This window comes from Ascaphus truei, chromosome 4, assembly GCF_040206685.1.
Source record: "Ascaphus truei isolate aAscTru1 chromosome 4, aAscTru1.hap1, whole genome shotgun sequence".
NCBI lineage: Eukaryota > Metazoa > Chordata > Amphibia > Anura > Ascaphidae > Ascaphus > Ascaphus truei.
The window spans coordinates 8,108,565-8,129,568 of NC_134486.1; the positions used below are offsets into that span (position 1 = coordinate 8,108,565).

At 44.3% G+C, this 21,004-nt stretch overlaps 1 protein-coding gene across 1 annotated transcript in view; it reads right to left on the bottom strand.

Moving 5' to 3' along the window:
* Positions 1-5,077: 5,077 nt before the first annotated feature.
* The window catches only part of LOC142491879 (uncharacterized), a 38,710-nt gene continuing 22,783 nt past the window's right edge, over positions 5,078-21,004 (bottom strand). Inside the window, exons 5-8 of the mRNA XM_075594699.1 lie at positions 20,365-20,451; positions 14,385-14,526; positions 13,627-13,841; positions 5,078-11,710 (exon numbers count right to left, since the gene is read on the bottom strand). Coding sequence (XP_075450814.1) covers positions 10,533-11,710; positions 13,627-13,841; positions 14,385-14,526; positions 20,365-20,451 — 1,622 coding nt within the window. The 3' untranslated portion in view covers positions 5,078-10,532. The remainder of the gene's footprint in view (positions 11,711-13,626; positions 13,842-14,384; positions 14,527-20,364; positions 20,452-21,004) is intronic.

Consider the following 21,004-nt stretch of genomic DNA (forward strand, 5'->3'; position numbering starts at 1 on the left):
CTGCATCCTCTATCCCAATCCGCACACTGCATCCTCTATCCCAATCCGCACACTGCATCCTCTATCCCAATCCGCACACTGCATCCTCCATCCCACCCCTCATACTGCATCCTCTATCCCACCTGTACTGATGACGGGGTTAACCAGGCTCACTAATAAAGGTTAAGCCCACTTGGTTACCCCGGATCCGTGTGTTGAGGTCCTACAGTGTCAGTTCTTGGACCCAGATGTCAGAAATGCATTACCGTGACTATGTGCAAATTATGCGACATTAAAGATTTCTGTGTGTTTTGCCTTTCTCGGGGTGCTGGGACCGGGAGATTTCTGGGCTGTAAGTTTCAGGGTGGGTTTGCCAGAGAAAGTCTTTACAGAATGTGTCTATGTTTCGGAGTTCCACAGTTATGGGATACCCCAAAAGTTGGATCTGGGAATCGAGTGAGATTCTCGGATACAGCCAAGCACATTACTCCAGGCAGCCTCTGACTCTGAAAAAGTTCTTGCGACTCACCGCTATGATCCCTGCAGCAGCATCATCCAGACAATGTAAATGGGCATAAAGGGGTTAATGCATACCTGCAACCATACACGGGGTCCCTAGTATAAGGAGGGGTGCCCAGGTACATGCCCAGGTAACCTGAACCTGGTATAGGGGGTGATAAAACTGGGAGTGATTTCTTGGGTGTAAAAAGTTTTAAAAGTTATTTTCTAAAGTTTACCAAGAATGAGGCTGCTTAGTGAGTGTAAGCAGTATGTCCCTCTCTCCATCCTTGACACCAGAATAGGGACTTGTATAGTTTATCACACAAGATACAGGACACAGTGTATGTTATTAAAGAGTTATGTTTAATAGGTATATGTACTGATAACCTGTGAATGAACTGTGGGATTTCTAAGTCATGGATTCCGAGAGACCAGATGGCTACCAAGCTTGGTTCCTCTGGGTCTGTGCGGAGCCCGGACTTGAAAGCCTCAGGGATGCCCAGGTGTTAGAACAGGAGGGGCACTGCAGTTCTGCTTGAGTACCCGCATCCTTTACAATACCGGCAAATCGGTGATTGGCTGACAGGAGAATTCCCACGCTCTGATAGGCTGTAGAGGTTTGTGAATGGGACACTGAAACCCATAAGAAACCTCGCAGGCAATTAGAGCGGGAGATTCCAAGCACCAAACCAACAGAGGGAAGTTCTAAGATGCTCGGTACTGAATAGACGCGAGCCGGCTTCAAGGATTTGGAACTCAGAAAAGTTTATAAGTCCTGCTTTAGAGAAAGTAGAGGTCGCGTCTGGCATTGCAGCTGAAATCAGTTCCAGGACTTTCGTGAGTACCTACTGTACAAGTCAAGGAAAGGGGCTCCTACAGAGGTCATTTTTGTGAATCTCATTTACAGGATAGATTTATTAGTTAGCCCGTTCCCAGAAGTGTGTTAACCCTTGTAAATTGTGTTACATTGTGTGCACGCCTTTTCCTGAAATAAATTACTATTTATTTTTGCTCAATTAATGATCCCGGTATAAAAGGTGTTAATAAACCTGGTCTCCCGTGACAGACTCGGATGTCTCTCCCCTGTTTTGGCAGGGGTGAAGACTTGGGCTCTAGTTAAGACATCTGGTGGAAGTGTCCCAAAACTCGCCTTGCTAAATATGGGTGAAGCCTTTGGGCAAGTTTACAAAATTAGTCAAATGTGGACATTGGTGGTTGGCAAAAAAAGATGCGAAGATCTGAAACCAAACACTTTCACAAAGCGTACTGGGACACGCTCCCCGTTTCTATTCCCCGCATCACAAAGGGTACTGGGACACGCTCCCCGTTTCTATTCCCTGCATCACAAAGGGTACTGGGACATGCTCCCCGTTTCTATTCCCCGCATCACAAAGGGTACTGGGACATGCTCCCCGTTTCTATTCCCTGCATCACAAAGGGTACTGGGACATGCGCCCCGTTTCTATTCCCTGCATCACAAAGGGTACTGGGACACGCTCCCCGTTTCTATTCCCCGCATCACAAAGGGTACTGGGACGTGCTCCCCGTTTCTATTCCCTGCATCACAAAGGGTACTGGGACGTGCTCCCCGTTTTTATTCCCTGCATCACAAAGGGTACTGGGACATGCGCCCCGTTTCTATTCCCTGCATCACAAAGGGTACTGGGACACGCTCCCCATTTCTATTCCCTGCATCACAAAGGGTACTGGGACACGCTCCCCGTTTCTATTCCCTGCATCACAAAGGGTACTGGGACATGAGCCCCGTTTCTATTCCCTGCATCACAAAGGGTACTGGGACATGCTCCCCGTTTCTATTCCCTGCATCACAAAGGGTACTGGGACACGCTCCCCATTTCTATTCCCTGCATCACAAAGGGTACTGGGACATGCTCCCCGTTTCTATTCCCTGCATCACAAGGGTACTGGGACGTGCTCCCCGTTTCTATTCCCTGCATCACAAAGGGTACTGGGACACGCTCCCCGTTTCTATTCTCTGCATCACAAAGGGTACTGGAACACGCTCCCCGTTTCAGCACCAGGTCTGCTGAATTTTAAATGACAGAAACTCTGGGTGCAGTCAGCACCAGGTCTCTGGAATTCTTCTCACCAAGATCAGAGATCTGATGTGTTGCCGCTATCAGCCCTACTGAGTCTCTCACTACAGCAACCCAGTGTGCAGCTGGCCCCAGGTTTGTGGAAGTCCCTAAAACAGAAGTTCATGGTACAGTTGGCACCAAGCCAGCTGAGGTCCCCAAATCATAATCTGGGATCCCATGTAGTCGAAAAGGACAGTAACCAGTCTTCCGCAATACACCATGGACAGCCTGCAGAAGCAGCTGTTAATATGAGGTGGGATATCCCCCTGGGGTTATGCAGAGGCCAGCGGCAACCCTGGGGTACCCATTGCTAGGCTGAGTGCCAAGCCCTGGAATGACCATGACCATGACGGCCGTGGCTTAAGAGGTGAAGAATCAGAGAAAAGGGTTCCTGCCGAGGTCTTTGTGAAATGAGGGGCTATCAATAGAGGGTACAGCTTATAGTCCTGTTAAGGACGAAGCTCTCAGATAGGTTCCAGCTCCCAATCATCTGTTGGGCTACTAGCAAGCCCCTGTAGGTCCAAACATTTACCCACAATTGTGTGGGCATAGGAAGCAACTTTGATCCTCTTTGGAGGGCATTTGTCACGTTGGCAACTGTTACTCTCGAGGCGGCTGACAGGAGTCCAGTTGTGGAGCCTGAGCTGGAGGCTCCCAGTTCACTAGTGGCACTCTCCCCGGCATCCATGCTGTTGGGACAGTGGTGCCACTAGCTACTGACCTCTGTAATCTTCCCCCAGCAGTGCAGCTTGTAAGGCCCTAAGACGTGGGGAATGTCTAACTGATTGCCCTACCGCTATCACTAATCGAGCGGAGACCAGTCACCCCTGAGAAATAGACTGGGACCGAACTCTGTCATCCCAGTGCAGTGCACCACTAACTATATATATATGTAGCGGGGCACCCCCTGGCTACTATTCTACCCAATGGGCTGGCAATAAACCCTGGTATTACAGGTTTGCCAGTAATCATCATGGGGTTTCCCCCTTCACCTTTGGTACTGCACTTGAGTGACAGCAGAGGGTGGAACATCCTGTTGTAGCTGGGGCAACAGGGTGCCCGCCTTCAAGCTGTACTTAAGGACAGGACCACCCTAAATTTAGAGGTTGTTCCTTCCCTCTGAGGAAGGCAGGTCACACGACTGGGAGCCTGAGATTGGGGCCTTCCCATGTGCTCTTCCTTATGGGGAGGAGTGAGTGTGGACCAATACCTCTGCCTCCGCTAGGGAGGTGGGGAAGAGCTAGGACGGCTGCGGGTGCCCTTGGCCTGTAGTGACGGTCCAGAGACCATCTTCTGTGATAGCTGATCTGAGAGACTGTATCCGGCTGAAGACTGTTGAGTACCTGTTGTGTTACTGCAGACCATAGTAATAAACCATTCGTTTTTCAATATACCTTCGGCCTGGTGTGTGATCTAACTGGGGGGGGGGAGAGTTAATCAGTTCTACCGTGGGAAATCATCTCCATTTCCCTCAAGCCTATGGCAGATGGAGGCGCTGCACTGCTAAGTATTATGTGGGGCATGAACCCCAGAAGCCTGTTCCTGTGTCCAAATCATCGCGGATGACTCAGCCCTCCTGTTGCCAGCAGGTATATGCACCATATACCCTGTAATGGCCCCTATCTGCGATTGGGGGGGGAAACACCGTTACATATATATATATTTCTGTAACTTGTGTTTTCAGTGGAATCTGTCAGGCCCAATGGGTTGAATGAATTACCTGCAACCGGGCACCAAGGAATTAAATGGGACCGAAATGGATGTAAGGGGCTGGTTGGGGACACCGGGTCCCAAACTGTGGGTTAACTATTCTGAGGTGGGGAATGGGTGGGCGATTCCCAAGAAGTTGCCTGAGCAAGGAGAACCTGGGCAGACCTTGGAGTAGATTTGGTGTCGATCACGTTACTGACCTGTGTAGGCAGTCACATCTTTGGGGGGGGGGGAGGTGTGAATGTGACAAATTGATCATCAACTGCCCCTCCAGCCCACCCAGAAAGCTCTTTTGCACCAAGGCCCTTATCTGCAGCCACCAATCCCCTCGCCCCTTTGCCTTGAGCCGCTAAAAGAGCACTGCTGCCCCCCTCCCTCCCCACCCAGTCACCTGTTCCACACCGGCTGCGGAGAGGGGATGATGCATTACGCCGGTCTCAGCAGAGGAAAAGCCGGGCACGTGGAGGCCCTTTGTTTAGCGCGGGTGCTTTGCCAAGGAGGCCCATTGGCCTCCCATGCTGCAGAGGGGTAGCGTGGCATCCTGTGTGTGGCCGGGAGGTTTTGGTGGCACAGCCCACGTCCGAGCAGCCCCTGCAACCCTCTTCCTCACGCAGGCTTTCCTAGGTCCCCAGCTCACATTACTCCTCTCAACTTGTTATACCGCATCAAGCATAGTGGGAGGGAGTTTTAAATATGGCTGCTCCAATTCACGCTTACAATAGAATGTGCATATTTCAAACGTCTGGGAACCAAGATATCTATAAAGAAAAGCTGCACAAACATTAGCATTACGGTTTGGTACTTTAATATCATAAGTCTGCTTAAGAAAAAGTATTTTTAAGGACTAGATCTTTCCAAATAACCGGTTTAAACTTTAAGACGGAACGTGAGAGCAGCAGCAGGTGAGAAGTGAAGATGTTGCCCTATGTATGGCAGAAACATTAGTGTAACTTTGGTATAGCTTGTACAAACAAAACCATGTTCAGAGTAGAGAGAAGAGGGAGAGCTTAACATGTTTCCATGAATCCAACATTCAAAAGAGGATCGAGAACCTACTGCCCCATCTTCCACATACTGCACAGACACTGCCTGGACAGTCCCAGAGCACAAAATACATCATCAATCCACAATTCAAGTGCATGACAGTTAAAGATCATGAATGGTTCTCTCTTTTGTGAATAGACCACTTAGGAGGAGTCCGTAAATGAGAACGCAGTGACTGGTCAATATCTGCTAAATGTTTTTAGGTTGCGCCTTTATCCAAAACACTTTACAAATATATTCTCAATCTGCATTTAGCTCCACATAAGCTTTCTTCACAAGTCTCAGTCCATCTTTACAACAGACCTACAAGTTCCCAAAAGTTTGAAGAACTGTCCTATTGGTCCTTAAACAGAAGCGAACAAAATCTGCAATGAAGTTACTGGGACCACTACAGCTTCTTGAACTGTGTACTACTTCAATCTAAAATCCGTCTGTTTGATATTAATATATCTAATGCAGGGGTGGCCAACTCCAGTCTTCAAGGTCCACCAACAGGTCAGGTTTTAAGTATATCCCTGCTTCGGCACAGGTGGGTCAGTTAATGACTGAGCCACTAATTGACTCACCTGTACTGAAATAGGGATATCCTTAAAACCTGACCTGTAGGTGGCCCTTGAGGAGAGGAGTTGGCTCCTCCAGATGTGATATTTATTTCAGTTGAAACTTCACTTGTGCTTCCTCAAATGACGCAGTTGGCACTCTTGTAGACACATGTAGAATATAGGTGCATGTCCCATATAGAAAATGTATGCATACAATACCGTTCCGAAGTCAGGCAATAAGAGACAGCACTCAAGCGTAATGTGGTAACATGTGTATTCGGTGAACAACGGATTACATCTAGACCAACGTTTCAGTCCCCCAAAAAACGGGGCCTTCCTCCCAAAACGTTGGTCTAGATGTAACCCCTTGTTCACCGAATACACGTTACCACATTACGCTTGAGTGCTGTCTCTTATTGCCTGACTTCGGAACGGTATTGTGTGTGTGTATACACACAGAAACACACACACACCTTATAATTTATTCTATGAAGAACACTGTTGATACAATAAAAGAAATGAAAAGGCCCAGATACAAGATTGCTGCTTCTTAAAGATTTAAATGATGTAATTAAATAACACAGAAGAGTCCTTTCTTATTTTGGGGACATTTCTTGCTTCATAACCTTATCTTCTGCTTGTGGAGAAAGGGTGGGAAACCTTAAAACATAGACTACAACCATTCTACAACTCTCATCCCGGCCAATTAAAGCAGTCATCTCAATCATTTTGTAGAATGACTTTTGGAAAGATAATTCAAGAGCTATTAGTGTTGTTAAAAGTGGAACTTAAAAGATGTTGACGACCAGTGAGTCAGTCAGTAACATCAGTTTTTAGCTACGGATTGGCTTGTTAGCAGAAACTGTCCAGCGGTCACTTTGACAGTCATTTGGTGTTCCAAAACTAAGCCGGTGCTTGGGTGCAAGATAGATTGCACCCAGTGTCCCGAATCTTCCAGTCCCCAAGAACAGAGATCCTCACCCAGTTTATTGCAGCCGCCAACATCGCCTGAAAAAAAGAGGTTTTCCTCCAAAACGAACATGTTTCCTGCAGAGGTCGCGTTAACCCATGTATAGGAGTCTTGGATGCCTTCCACATGCTTGGGACCACTACAAATTTGTATGCAAGGGGTTAATTTATGTAGAGGACAGATGGCGCGCTTACACCCTCCCACAGAAGCAGAGCTGTCTGAGATTTCGCCCCACAATGTATTAAGTAGCGCTATACAAGGCATTGCATGATCTCAGAGAGGTGACTGACAGCTCAGCCTCCAAAGGGAGAGTAAGTGTCGCCTGAGGCGGACACGCCCGTATCGTATCACGTGTATGCATGCATGTGCATATGTGGGGGAGGGCGTGAGAATCAATTTAACATGAAAAACAAGAGCATAAATGGGTTTTTTTTAAAGAAAAGGTTTTCATGCTCTCTGTATGACTTTTCCACACCATACTGCACACAACTGTGCAATTAAACTGCAGAATAGTGGCAATATCTGCTTTTTTTTTTTGTTGCCTGTTTTCTCCCAAATATTTTGCTGCCTATTTCATTTGGATAATAAAAAGTAAAAAATAAAAACATTTGCTGATCATTGTAGGTTATATTCCTGTCCTTTTGGGAGCATGAGAACTTTGGGGCGAGGAAATGTAGTGAACAGAAATTTGGCGGTTTTTTTTTGTTGCCATCCATGAAAAGATGAGCAAATAGATTTATCCTTCTCTGGCTTCTTTTCACACGTCGTGTTGATTTAATATCAGCACGCTTATAATTAATGTAGCTCCTCATTTCACGTTTAGAGTCCGTGCCTTACCGATTACTACACAAAGACATATATTAAAAGGCGGTTTCCTACAGTCCTATCATTTAAAAACGTAAGCCAGAAATGTAAAACAAGGCAGCGGGGCCCACAAGGCATTCTCCCTAACTATGTACAAGTCAGTTTTCAAATGGTTTTGCTTCAAAATCGCATCCCCCTGGACAACAGATGCTGTTTTTATGCCTAGCCAGAAAAGTCTTATGAACAACTTTAGTGTCCGGTGTGGGCGAGTCAAAACACATCAAAGCACCTTAACCCACTTTCTTCCAGAGAGGCCTGCGACTGCATAGCTCCACCATACGTTCCAGGCCCCTCTGACAAGCCATGGGTTTAATATCGGTTCCTATTCATATCCTCAGTGAGAGAGGAGTCTGTGATGCATTCAACATGGAATGAGGTCCAATTCTATCACATGCATGACCTCATTTCTACTACTCCATTGCAGTTGTCCTCAATGTAATGGGGCATTATGAAATGCTGGAGCCGGATAAACGTTCATAGATTTTTCCACTGAAAACTATTTTAAAAATCCATGATCGGCCGATATAACTTTAGCGAGTAATGTCCTATGGTCAAGGCGACATCTTGAGGTGGCTTCAGCAGAGTGGATTTATTGATGATGTTTCCCTCACATTGATTCAGAATGGCCACAACTGTCACAATAAGGAAGATCTGGATTAGGAGAAGATTTTTGGATTCCTGTTTTGGTCAGCAGATACATGTACACCCGTGGAGTCGACCTTTATAATTCACTGCATCAGAATAATGTACGAGTGCAAGTTAGGGTTAATGGGACAAAAGGCTCATTCTTTCCACCCTTTTCTGAATATTCCTCCTTGGTTACATCAGGTTTTTACATGATCGACAACAAGCTGCCTAGGTGATCGGTTCAGTCATGCAGTAGTTGAAGCGTATCTTTCGCTAAACATCCATCTTAAGCCCCTCCATGCCAGAGGCCAGAAATAATCATCTGCAATTAAATTGACATTTGTAGCAAACATTTAAAATTATTTCCCCTTAAATATCTGGACTAAACCACTTCCCATCCAGAGGAGCCGGATGTGCCTTACTATGCAATATCCTCTGGCTATGAAGCGATGTATCCTTTAGCACTGCGGGTACAGCACCAAGTCATTAGGAGTCACTAGTATACAGTATGATGAGTTCATCTCTTTTCATTGTCTAAAAATGATCTGCTTCTACTATTTAGTTAATAGATAAAAAATAAAATCGATCTAATGACGCTCAGTGAAATGTTAAAGCCATTTTAAGCCCAACTAATTTCAGTGTAGATTACAGAGCAAGCTATACTGAGCTATCCGCTCTCCCATCATCTTTGTATTCCACAAGATAAAACACTTCCCAGATTTAAGCAAGAAATAGTTTGTGTGAACAGACAATAAATCACTTCACGAAGCAGGCACATTAAGAATGTACACTCATTTACCAGAGGGTCAACAAATCCTGAGGAAGGTCCGGACCGAAGACCAAAACGTTGACCCTTTAATAAACGAGTGTACTTTAGTTATGCTGTGTGCTTCTTTGTGATGTACATAGCAAGCAACATCTGCTATATTTTTCAACACCAACCTTTACACTTCTCTTTATTATCTAGGACACTGAAATCTAGTTAAACAGAATGGAAACCTCAGTGATGCTTACTTCCTTGAAGGAGATTCTTTGGGGCTTAAGACAGTGGCTCCATTTGGCTCCCACCAACCTCCACCCTTTAAATTGTGTTTACTGAAGCCTACTGAGTGCCTGTTATATGGAGTATGTATCCTTTAAAGAAGGGTTGATGTTGGCATCTAAAAATTAACTCCGCTATAGATACAAACACGACTACCGAATAAATACTCATTCAACACTTGGCTTGGCCTACACCAAGGTTTTTCAAACCTCTGCTTAGGGAGCACCAAGGTTTAGGAATAGCCAGAAGGTTTGTAAATACACGGAAGTGCATTGAAGTATGCCATGCCAAATCAATAGCCAATGGAGCAGTTCTTGGTATGTACTCATTTTAACAGTAATTCAGCCAACTACAAGCAATGAAAAGGGCATTTTGAAACTGTTTACTAAGAGGGATCTGCTGAATGAAATAGTTATAGAGTAGTGGTTAGGGTGTTGATCTTGTGGGTCTAATTTCAGCATGGGTCACTTAGACATGTGTGACTTTAGATAAATCTCTCAACCTTCCTATGCCTTCCCTCTATGTACTTGAAAACGAGATATATCTCAGTGTATCCTTACTAGTACACTGTATCTCCTTATTAATAAACAAAAAACTGGGAAACGGAGGTACTGTCCATGTACATACAGAATGGTGTCCTCAGAACACGGCAACAAAATAACAACACAGACTATTAAAGACCTCATACTCCAAAATTATCACTGCGTATTGTGTTATATCACACACGTACAATTCTAGACATTTTAGTTTCCCAGATGAGCATCATTTATCCAGAAGGATATACCACGGAGGGCCAAAACGTCAGGCATTGTATGATTTAAATAATGAACAAACTGGTCTTCTCTATGTGCAGGTCATTTTGGATTCTGATGGCTTTGCTGTACTACTGTATGTGTACGATATCTGAAGTTGGCCAAGACCAGAGAAAACGCAAAATCGTTTATACAATGTTTTGTTGTCTATGCTATGACTAGCAGGAATTAAAAAATGAATAATATGGTTTAGCATCTCAAAATATGGAATAAATAAATTCTATGTAATAGGACCAAAGATTGCTGGACCATCAGACAATATAACATCTGAAATATCAGGACTGCACAGTCTAGCTGGGTTGAGAAGAGAAAGATAATTTTCTTTTCACACCTCCGAGTCGGTCAGCAGGCTTCCTTATGTTCGCTGGAGAGTTTTTCTTCTGCTTCCTGGGTGTCTGGACATTCTATGCTCTTGATTATGAGGTCTTCTTTCCAGGACTCATCCTTGTTGGTCTCCCCCGAATCATCGTACATCTTCCTCCAGAAGGAGTCCATCTTCCCCACATGGACCCTTTGGTGACGGACAAGGGTGGAGTGCTGGGTGAAGCTCTTCCCACACTGGGTGCATATGTAGGGACGAAAGCCTGTGTGGATCTGCTGATGGGCCTTCAGGTTGGAGATCTTGCTGAAGCCCTTCTGGCACACGTTGCAGGTGTAGGGTTTTTCCCCAGTGTGTATTTTCTGATGTCCCGTGAGGTGTGAGTGCTCGCTGAAGCACTTCCCGCACTCCGTGCATTTATATGGCCTTTCCCCAGTGTGTGTCCGAATGTGGTTGCTCAGGTGCCCCTTCTGGCTGAAGGTCTTGTCGCAATCTGCACACTTGTACGGCCGCGCTCCTGAATGCTTCCGCCGGTGCCGCACAAGGCTGGAATGCTGGCTGAAGCAGATATCACACTCCGGGCACTTGTAGGGCTTCTCCCCTGTGTGGATCCGCTGGTGAACTATTAGGTTGGAGTTCTCGCTAAAGCTCTTCTCGCACATGTTGCACTTGTAGCGCTTCTCCCCTGAGTGGACCCTGAGATGAACTGTGAGGTGGGAGTTTTCGCTGAAGGTTTTGTCGCACTCCGTGCACTTAAACGGTCTCTCCCCCGTGTGGATCCTCCGGTGAGCCTTCAGGTGAGAGTTTCTCGTGAAACCTTTTCCACAGTCCAAGCACCGGTAGCGCTTCTCCCCCATCAGCATCAGTCGCTGCTTACTGTGGACGCTGTAATTTTCATAGAAGCCCCTGTCAAACTCACTCCGCGAAGGTCTCTGGGACTCCCGGTGCATTAGGACAGGGTGTGCCAGGCTGCTCAGATACTTCTCGAAGTCCATGGCATTCTCCAGCGAGTACTCCGGGGGCAGTGCCCTGTTCAGTGCAATTCCCGTCTCTGAGAACAGAAACATGTTGTCTCCGTCTGGTCCTATCAGCGGCACTGGTGTGCAGTGTCTACCTGCTCCTTCCTCAGGAGAGGTCTCAGAGCTGCCCTCACCTTCCTCAGCGGACGTCTCGGCTCCGCTATCACTTACAAGTTCGCTCTCTGAGGAAACAAAATAAAGAACACAGACACATCAGCAGGAAGTATTCAACGGCCATCCTGAAGTTACAAATATAAAGGTTTTTAAAAATGTAATTAAAATCAGACAAAACCCGAGAATATGTGACAAAAAAAAAAAAGAATGTGGTAGGGCGCTCCTATATAAAGATGTTAACTGATAAAGTGCTAACTAATAAATCACAAAGGAAGATAAAATGAGTGCACAAATCAATAAATCAATGCTGGATTCAAAGTGCAAATAAATGTGCAATTCAATAAAACAAGTGAATAATGCAGCTCAAAACCCTAAGACAGGATGGTCCAATTCTCTGTAGACGAGTGTAATGGAAAAATTGGGGAGCGCAGATATCACCATATAAGAAAAAAACATAAAAAACCACTATAGTGCAAAATGCCTCAATTGGGTCTGGAGAGTTTGCTAAATTCTGTGGAATGGGGACTCACTTTTTCCTAGAATAAAACCGCATTCCCCACATCGGTTGTGGCTGCAAATCAGGATAACTTGCTTCCTGGTTGGAATGCTGGTAGTCAGGGTCTGGGTATTTCCTCAATGTTGTGGTACTCGAAAAAAGAGAAACACAACCATAGTGTGAACTATAAAGCTTATTGTATTATTAATGTAAGTGTGCATTCTGCTTACACCCTTATAAATATAGAGCAGGCATGTAAAACTATAGTTGAGTAGACTCCGGTACTCTCACCGCACCGCTGGTACCGGCATCTCCTCCTCCACTACACTTCCAATATCGCGGTTTGCCACTTCCGGTGTGGTCAGCTGATGTGGACGGGGACGGAATACGGTCCGGCTTCAACGGATGAAATGCGGACAATCGCTTACTGATGCAGGAACGGACTTGACGCATTTCGCTTTGGAACGGCTCAGTCAGGACGTGAGTCCGTTCCAGCATCAGTAAGCGATCATCCGCATCTCAGCCGCTGAAGCCGGACCGTATTCCGTCCCCATCAGCTGACCACACCAGAAGTGACGAAACGGGATACCGGAAGTGCAGTGTAGGAGACGCCGGTACCAGGCGGAGCGGTGAAAGTACCGGAGGTTACTCAACTATAGTTTTACTTGCCTGTTCTATATGTATTAATGTAAGTGTGCATTCTGCTTTCACACTTATAATACAATAAGCTTTACAGTTCGCACTATGGTTGTATTTCTGTTTTATTGAGTACCAAAGCATCACTACATTGAGGAAATACCCAGACCCCGACTACCAGCATTCAAACCAGGAAGCAAGTTATCCTCATTTGCAGCCACAACTGATGTGGGGAATGCTTCTTTTTCTATGAAAATGTGAGTCCCCATTCCACAGAGTTTAGCAAACTCTTCAGACCCAATTGAAGCATATTGCACTATAGTGTTTTTATATATTTTTCTTGTATGGTGAAACCTGCGCTCCCCAATTTTTTTCGTTACAAAGCAAGAGAATAGCTGCATACAGGGGGGGGGGGGGGGAGGGGGCGTTTAGCAGAGGTTTGGGTCAACGTCACCAAGTGATGGGAGGTGCTACCTGATAAGCTAAATCTCCCTTGTGTTTGTGCTACCCTGAGATGGGAGCGATAAACTTTCAATCACCAAGTTAATGAATAACCCACAGAACAGACCCATATTCCAGAGATACAAAATTGTTCAAACAAAGCGTCATGCACAGCAGCTGGAGGAAGTCCGTCACTGCAAGGACTGGATGCATTTTTTGTAGATGAATTGGTCAACCTCCCAGCAGACATGCTGCAAACTAATTAAGGGATTATAAAATGGCTCAGAGAGACAAGTGTATACTAAATATTCCTAAGTTAATGAAGAGCGAAGACATTCTGTGGGGAGGTCTGAAGCTCATAGAAGAGGTAAGTAGTCAAAGCAGCAGAAGAGTTCGGGATGCATCACTCACTGATGACGTGCTCTTCCTTCTCCACATCGTCCTCACTATGAGGATCAATGAGGGCGGGCTTCTTCTCCTGCTCACCACCAGGATCGATGGGGACGGGTTTCTCCTCTTGCTTCAACGTATCGTCTTCACCACGAGTTTCAATGGGGGCGGGTTTCTCCTTCTCCACATAATCTTCACTACTGTCATGATTCCCCCCCGCTGTACTCCTCGGAGACCTGTAGGGGTGCACAGGAGTTAATTTCAGACCCAGGAACGGTAGACACTAGAACAGTCCATGAGCTCAGCGACCCTCTTAGTTTGGGTATAATACCCCACCCAGTCTGCTAGTTCTTTACTTGTCAGCTTTTTTGTCACAGAGTAGCTGTCGGGTTATTCTCTGTTCCCTAACGCTGCGCCTTTCGCCCTTCTCTTTCCCCTGGCTTCTAGTTCTGTAGATCTACAGGAACGTTTTCGTGTTTGTCTTGTGTTCCCGTTGCACTTATTGCCCCCTGCTTTTTGTTTTTCCACTGCAACCATTGCTTTTGCATGTAGCTCTGCAGTTCTTGCAGCTAACTTTAGTTTATCTTGTTATTCCCTTTGCACTTATTGCCCCCTGGTTTTTGTGTGTCTCCCTAGCTACCATAGCTTTTTGGTGTAGCTCTCCGCATTTTGCAGACTCCATTTTGTTTTCCTAGCCTTGTTTACGTTAGTGTAACATTAAAACCCCATCAGTTTTTACTTCTTTTCAGTCTCCTCTCTTTTGCGGGTTTCCATGTTACCTCCGAGGGTTCCATGCATCCCGATAACGAGGATCAATGGGGACGGGTTTCTCCTCATCCTTCTCCGCCTCTCCTCTTTCCTCGCCCTCCTCGTTCTCTTGTTTCACCACGACGATTAAGTCATGTGGAGCCGGGGACGTAGCTGCCAACATACATGAAGTGTTACCGTCACAGTTACACTTAGCAACAGATACATTTGGGTTTGTTAGGCTTTAATTACACGTATGACTATTACAAATGAAATATGTTAGAACTGGGAATCTCATTTTGCTGAAGCACAAAGGCGGACGCCTGAAAGCGCTTCCTAAGAGCTGTGTGTTTCGTCAGCCCCACCCCCTGCGGTGTTTAGGACGCTGGACAAAGGAATTTCAAAGCCCAGCTGAATTCATTCTGAACCCCTTCAGTCTGCATCACCCCAAAAGGCTGACACGACTGAAACGGTTAACAACTGTGGTTGCTTACAGCTGTGTGTCGTTAGCCCCGCCCACTGGAATGTTAATGAGCCAGGAGTAGAAGGGACTCTGAAACCACAGCTGCATTCATTCTGACCCCTTCAGCCTACATCTGTGTCACCCCAAAGGCAGACAGCTGAAGAGCAGCCAAAGGGTGTCAGCTGTTTGTTGCCGTTCGTTGCTTGGTTACTGGGTTGGATAAAGTCTTCAAACACAACACATTACAGGCCTATCCGACCTCTTCTAAATCAATTTTAATCTGGTCTGAAGAAGATCCCTCTGTGTGGATCGAAACGTCAGATTGTGTGTCATTATAATATATATTTATCATCATCTTGAGTGCTGTTTCTTCATTGCCGTTCTCATCAATGGTATTGTATCTTTCGGCTGTAAATGTTACATATGCACATAAATCACATCTCTCACCGTCTATGAAATGTCTGTGAATTGAATGTATAACCTCTATTTCATGTAACCATCTATTATCATAATTCTGTGCCCAGGACATATGTGAAAACGAGAGGTAACTCTCAACGTATTGCTTCCTGGTAAAACATTGTATAAATAATGTAAATCTCAGCTGTTTCCAAGCAAGATCAGGTTAGATTTAAACAAAGAGAGACAGCTCTCCCTAGGTTTTATTATGAAATGCTGCCTGTGCCGTGATGTTTGTTCTTAAAGTAGCAGATTATCCATCACCGGGAGCTGGGTCACAGGCGTGCGCCCCTCCTTATTACACTGTCAAACACACTTTCTCTTTAATTGTTGTGTAGAAACTATTTATGAATAAATCAAACAACTAGAGGTGGGAAAAATAACTTCCTCCCAAGGATTCAGGATTCTTTCCCCTTTCGTGAACGAAAAATTAAAAACCTTTTTCTAAGCACAAATGGAGTCATTGTAATGAAACCGCGCCTATTCCTAATATATGTGTGCGCGCGCGCTTATGTGTGTATATATATATATACACACATATACACACACACAGCAAATGGAAATATTACTGTATGCTCATATATACACATCTCTCTCTCTCTCTCTCTCTCTCTCTCTCTATATATATAACACACACACACACACACACACACACAGGGTGATAATGGTGAAAGGCGGGGTTGCAGACTTGTCTAAGACATGCAAATGAGCATACAGTAATATTTCCATTTGCTATATATATATATATATATATAATCCCTGATGAAATCCGCTGTGTCGGAAGAAACGGGTAGGGTCACGTGGTTCAGTTCAACTACGGTGGTGGAGTAGCTCAGAAGGGGAAGGAGTTCCCTCAGTCGCACGCAATATTAATCAAGTCTGCCAGGAACCACAGGCTGCAGGACCTGCAGTACCGTACCTGCTTTGCTGCTTATTTTTTAGGTTCATCGTCAACTTGGCTACCTCACTATTAGTATAAATTAGTGCTGTGTCCCTATGAATGGATTGGATTACATTCAATACATTAACCTTATTTGCGCCTGTGTTTCTCCCTTTCCCTATTTATCTGTAACTATTGTGTTTAGTTTGCACACGGTGGCAGCATTTATTGTTACCTTGTATCACCTATTTGATACATTTTGCGCACCTAATTATTTTCTATACATATACATACAAATATGTACGTACACATACATACATACATACATACTCAATGTACCATATATACCAATGACAATGGTGGGTCCTAAAAAAGGATTTCAGGGATCAAGGCCAAAAGCTTAAGGCAAGGACCTCCAAGGTAGTATTTTCTGAAATACTACCAGTGCCATGCGCTACCGCAGGGAGACAGTCAGAGATCAGGGAGGTTAAAGCTGCAGTTCAGGCAATATCCTGCATGTTTGTTTTTTTTAATAAATCAGTTCTGTAGTAAGAAAAAATACTTTTAGCATTTTCTGTTTTTAAAAAAACAACTTTGAAAGACCAATTTTCTTGTATTCTATTTTAACAGCCATTTGCTAAGGCACTGCCCCTTCATGTCCTGTCACAAGCCCTGGCACACCCCTTTGTCAGCCTTGCCCTCTCTCTAGCACATGTTAGTGCAGGAGTGCTCATGAATATTCATGAGCTTCCACTGCCAGTCAAGCAGATTATAAACAAATGCCAGCTTTTAATATGTCACCAAATTTCGACCTATCAATACATGGAGAACTAATTGACCTGCAGCTATACTGTTCTTTAGGTAATTAGAGATTGCCCACATGAAACTATTGAAGTAAAAAAATAAATGTAAAAAAGTAAAAAAAAAAAAGACTGAACTGCAGCTTTAATGCATGGCTAAGAAAGTGGTATAGGAAGGAGGGGTTTGAGTTTTTAGAGCACTGGGACTCCTTTTCTGAGAGGTGCCATCTATATTCTAGGGACGGATTGCACCTCAATGAAGAGGGATCTTCTGTGCTAGGGGGGAGAATGCTAAAAAGGTTGGAGGAGAGTTTAAACTAGGATGGAGGGGGGAGGGGAATGAAACAGATAAACTAAATACAATAGAAGAGGATACAAGGGGGTATGGAGGTAGAATGGGGGCAAGTGCAAGTTTGACAAGCAGTGAGACACCCATAGTAAATACAGATAATACTACAAAACTTCTAAAGACTAAACCAAGTGGGAGCAGAAAGGAAGGAGCAGATAAGATAATAGTACAGGCTGAAAAAAACAAAACTTAAATGCATGCTTGCTAATGCAAGAAGCCTGACGATAAAATGGGGGAGCTTGAATTAATAGCTGCAAGGGAGCAGTATGATATCATAGGCATTACTGAAACATGGTGGGATGAAACTCATGACTGGACAGTTAATTTAGAGGGTTATTCCCTTTTTCGGAAGGATTGAGCGAATAGAAGAAAAGGTGGAGTATGTTTATATGTTAAACTGGATCTAAAACCTATTATAAGGGATGATGTCTATGAAGGGAATGATGAAAATGTTGAGACCATGTGGATAGAAATTAGCAGTGGAGGTAAAAGTATAAAGAAAATGTTTGTGGGAATATGCTATAAACCATCAAATATCTGTGAGATTGAGGAAGCTAAAATACTTTTACAAATGGAGAAGGCATCAAAACTGGGTCATGTTTGCATAATGGGGGATTTTAATTATCCAGACATAGACTGGGACAATGAGATTAGCGTTACAACAAAAAGGAAACAGGTTTTTGGGGGTGCTTAAAGACAATTGTATGACCCAAATAATTGAGGAACCAACCAGGAAAGGGGCAGTACTGGATTTGGTAATATCAAACAATGTAGAAGTAATAACAAATATTCAAGTCCTGGAACATTTGGGTAACAGTGATCATAACATGGTCTCATTTGAAATAAATTATAAAAAAAACAGATTACTTGGGTTCAACAAAGACCTTAAACTTTAGAAAGGCAGATTTTAATAAACTGAGGTCTTATCTAGTAGTAATACAATGGGATGATGTTTTTGCAGGAAAAAATGTAGAAGATAAATGGGCAGTCTTTAAAACATTGTTAGAAAAGCACACTTATCAGTGTATACCCTTGGGTAATAAGTATAAAAGAAATAAGTCAAAACCAATGTGGCTAAATAAACAGGTAGGGGAGGAAATGGACAAGAAGAGGAAGGCGTTTAGATTCTTTAAGTCAGAAGGGACAGAGACATCGTATCAGAATTATAAGGAATGTAACAAAAATTGCAAAAGGGCAATCAAATTAGCAAAAATGGATAATGAAAAAAGGATTGCAATAGAAAGTAAGGTCAACCCAAAAAAGTTCTTTAAGTACCTTAATAACAAAAAAATGAGAAAAGAAAATATAGGACAATTTCAGTGTGAGATGGGTAGGCAGATTATTGGAGATAAGGAAAAATCTGAGTTATTAAACAAATTCTTTGCCTCTGTGTTTACCAGGGAAGAATACATTTCAATTATAATGCCGCAGGAGGAAGCCACAACCTCCATATTAATGAACAATTGGTTAACTGAGGTTCATAAACGGCTTGAAAAAAAATAAAGTAAATAAGGCACCTGGCCCCGATGGCATACATCCAAGAGTTCTCAAGGAGTTAAGCTCAGTAATAGCCAAACCATTACATTTAATAATCAAGGACTCCATTTCCACAGGCTCAGTACCACAAGATTGGCGTAAAGCAGATGTGGTGCCTATATTTAAAAAGGGAGCTAGATCACAACCGGGGAATTACAGACCTGTAAGCCTGACTTCAATAGTGGGGAAACTACTTGAACGCCTAATACGGGATAATATTCAGGAATACCTAATGGAAAACAAAATTATTAGTAATAGTAAGCATGGATTTATGAAGAATAGATCTTGCCAAACTAACCATATTTGTTTCTTTGAGGAGGTAAGTAGGAATTTAGACCAGGGTAATGAGGTTGATGTGGTCTACTTAGATTTTGCAAAGGCTTTTGATACGGTTTCACATAAGAGGTTGGTGTACAAAATAAAGAAAATTGGACTCAGTAATAATATATGCACCTGGATTGAAAACTGGTTAAAGGACAGACAACAGAGGGTTGTCATAAATGGAACTTTTTTAGGTTGGGCTAAGGTCGTGAGTGGAGTACCTCAGGGATCGGTACTGGGACTCCTGCTTTTTAACTTGTTTATTAATGACCTTGAGGTTGGCAGAGAGCAAAGTCTCCATCTTTGCTGATGATACTAAATTGTGTAAGGTAATAGAATCAGAGCTGGATGTAATTTCTCTTCAGAGGGACATAGGGAGACTGGAAACTTGGGCAGGTAAATGGCAGATGAGGTTTAATACAGATAAATGTAAGGTTATGCATTTGGGAAGCAAGAATAAACAGGCAACTTACAAATTAAATGGGGATAAATTGGGGGAATCCTTGATGGAGAAGGATTTAGGCGTGCTTGTAGACAGCAGGCTTAGCAATAGTGCCCAAAGTCATGCAGTAGCTGCAAAGTCAAACAAGATCTTATCTTGCATCAAACGGACAATGGATGGAAGGGAAGTAAACATAATTATGCCCCTTTACAAAGCATTAGTAAGACCACACCTTGAATATGGAGTACAATTTTGGGCACCAATCCTAAGAAAAGACATTATGGAACTAGAGAGAGTGCAGAGATGAGCCACCAAATTAATAAAGGGAATGCACAATTTAACTTATGAGGAGAGGCTAGCTAAATTGGATTTATTTACATTAGAAAAGAGGGGTCTAAGAGGGAATATGATAACCAGTGTTCGACAAACCTATACATTTGCTCGCCCCGGGCGAGTGGATTTAACCCCCGGGCAAGTAAATATTGGCCCAAGCAGCACACGTTTGGTACTAGGTGGCGAGTAGATTTTTTTGTGTGGCGAGTAGATTTTTTGGTGATTTGTCAACCACTGATGATAACTATATACAAATATATGTGTATTGTGTGCTCATTTGCATGTCATTTCCCAGAATCCCTTGCTGCAGTGGAAGCACTGTATGCTGGGAATAATGGTTTAAGGCGGGGTTGCAGACCTGCTTAAGACATGTGAATGTTGGTATGTGCGCTTTCATTGCATTTTATTGTTTTGTTTTGACGCTGCGGTTACCTCTGTCCTCACACTGGGGCTGGGTGTAGAACTGGTTCTCCTCCTGCTTCAGCTTCATGGGGTGCTCAGGTTTACGGTTCCGGCTGCCTGCCATTAGATCAGAGAGTGGGATGCAGTTTATAGCGACGCAAACATCTCCAGACCTCATAAAATCCCCCCCACACAGGAAGTACAGGCTATCCCCCCCACACAGGAAGTACAGGCTATCCCCCCCCCATAAGAAGTACAGGCTATCCCCCCCCCCCACAGGAAGTACAGGCTATCCCCCCCACACAGGAAGTACAGGCTATCCCCCCCACACAGGAAGTACAGGCTATCCCCCCCACACAGGAAGTACAGGCTATCCCCCCACACAGGAAGTACAGGCTATCCCCCCCACACAGGAAGTACAGGCTATCCCCCCCACACAGGAAGTACAGGCTATCCCCCCCACACAGGAAGTACAGGCTACCCCCCCCACACAGGAAGTACAGGCTATCCCCCCCACACAGGAAGTACAGACTATCCCCCCCACACAGGAAGTACAGGCTATCCCTCCCACACAGGAAGTACAGGCTATCCCCCAGACACACAGGAAGTACAGGCTATCCCCCCCACACAGGAAGTACAGGCTATCCCCCCACACAGGAAGTACAGGCTA